Source organism: Nestor notabilis, unplaced genomic scaffold, assembly GCF_000696875.1.
Source record: "Nestor notabilis isolate BGI_N333 unplaced genomic scaffold, ASM69687v1 scaffold17824, whole genome shotgun sequence".
Taxonomy (NCBI): domain Eukaryota; kingdom Metazoa; phylum Chordata; class Aves; order Psittaciformes; family Psittacidae; genus Nestor; species Nestor notabilis.
This window is the reverse complement of record NW_009925353.1, coordinates 3516-4070: the sequence shown is the minus strand read 5'-3', so window position 1 is coordinate 4070 and position 555 is coordinate 3516. Positions and strand designations below refer to the sequence as shown.

General features: G+C 60.7%; 1 protein-coding gene across 1 annotated transcript in view; it reads left to right on the top strand.

Annotated features, from left to right (window-relative positions):
* Positions 1-555, top strand: part of SHMT2 (serine hydroxymethyltransferase 2 (mitochondrial)) — a gene marked incomplete at its 5' end in the record, with an annotated part of 3024 nt that overhangs the window by 223 nt on the left and 2246 nt on the right. The window contains 2 exons of the mRNA XM_010013030.1: positions 54-139; positions 376-498. Coding sequence (XP_010011332.1) covers positions 54-139; positions 376-498 — 209 coding nt within the window. The remainder of the gene's footprint in view (positions 1-53; positions 140-375; positions 499-555) is intronic.

Here is a 555-nt window from a genome sequence, read left to right as displayed (position 1 = left end):
CTGCCTGTGGGGAAGGGGGGGCCCTGCCTGATCCTGCACCTCTGCCTTCCCTTGCAGCCTCACACACGGGTACATGTCAGACGTGAAGAGAATCTCAGCAACATCCATCTTCTTCGAGTCCATGCCCTACAAACTTAATGTGAGCTGAGGGGGGAAAGGTGCTGGGGTGGAGGGGGGGGATCTGCTGGCTGAGCTGTTGATCCTGGCCATGCTTCTGAGGAGCCCCAGCTTCTCTGCCATCCCCTGCTCTTCCCTCCCTCTATGCCACCCATATCCCGGTGCTTGGGAGCTGCCTGGGGTTCAGCCAAACGTGCTGCGGGCAGGAAGGTTCCGGGGCCTTGGCAAGCTGTCTGTCTGTCTGTCTGTCCCTCATAGCCAGCCACGGGGCTGATTGACTATGATCAGCTGGAGGTGACAGCTCGGCTCTTCCGTCCTCGCCTCATCATTGCTGGCACCAGCGCGTACGCCCGCCTCATCGACTACGCTCGCATGAAGAAGGTACACGGTGGCAGGCTCCCTCCTGGGTGATACTGCAGTTGACACCTGTCGCCGGGG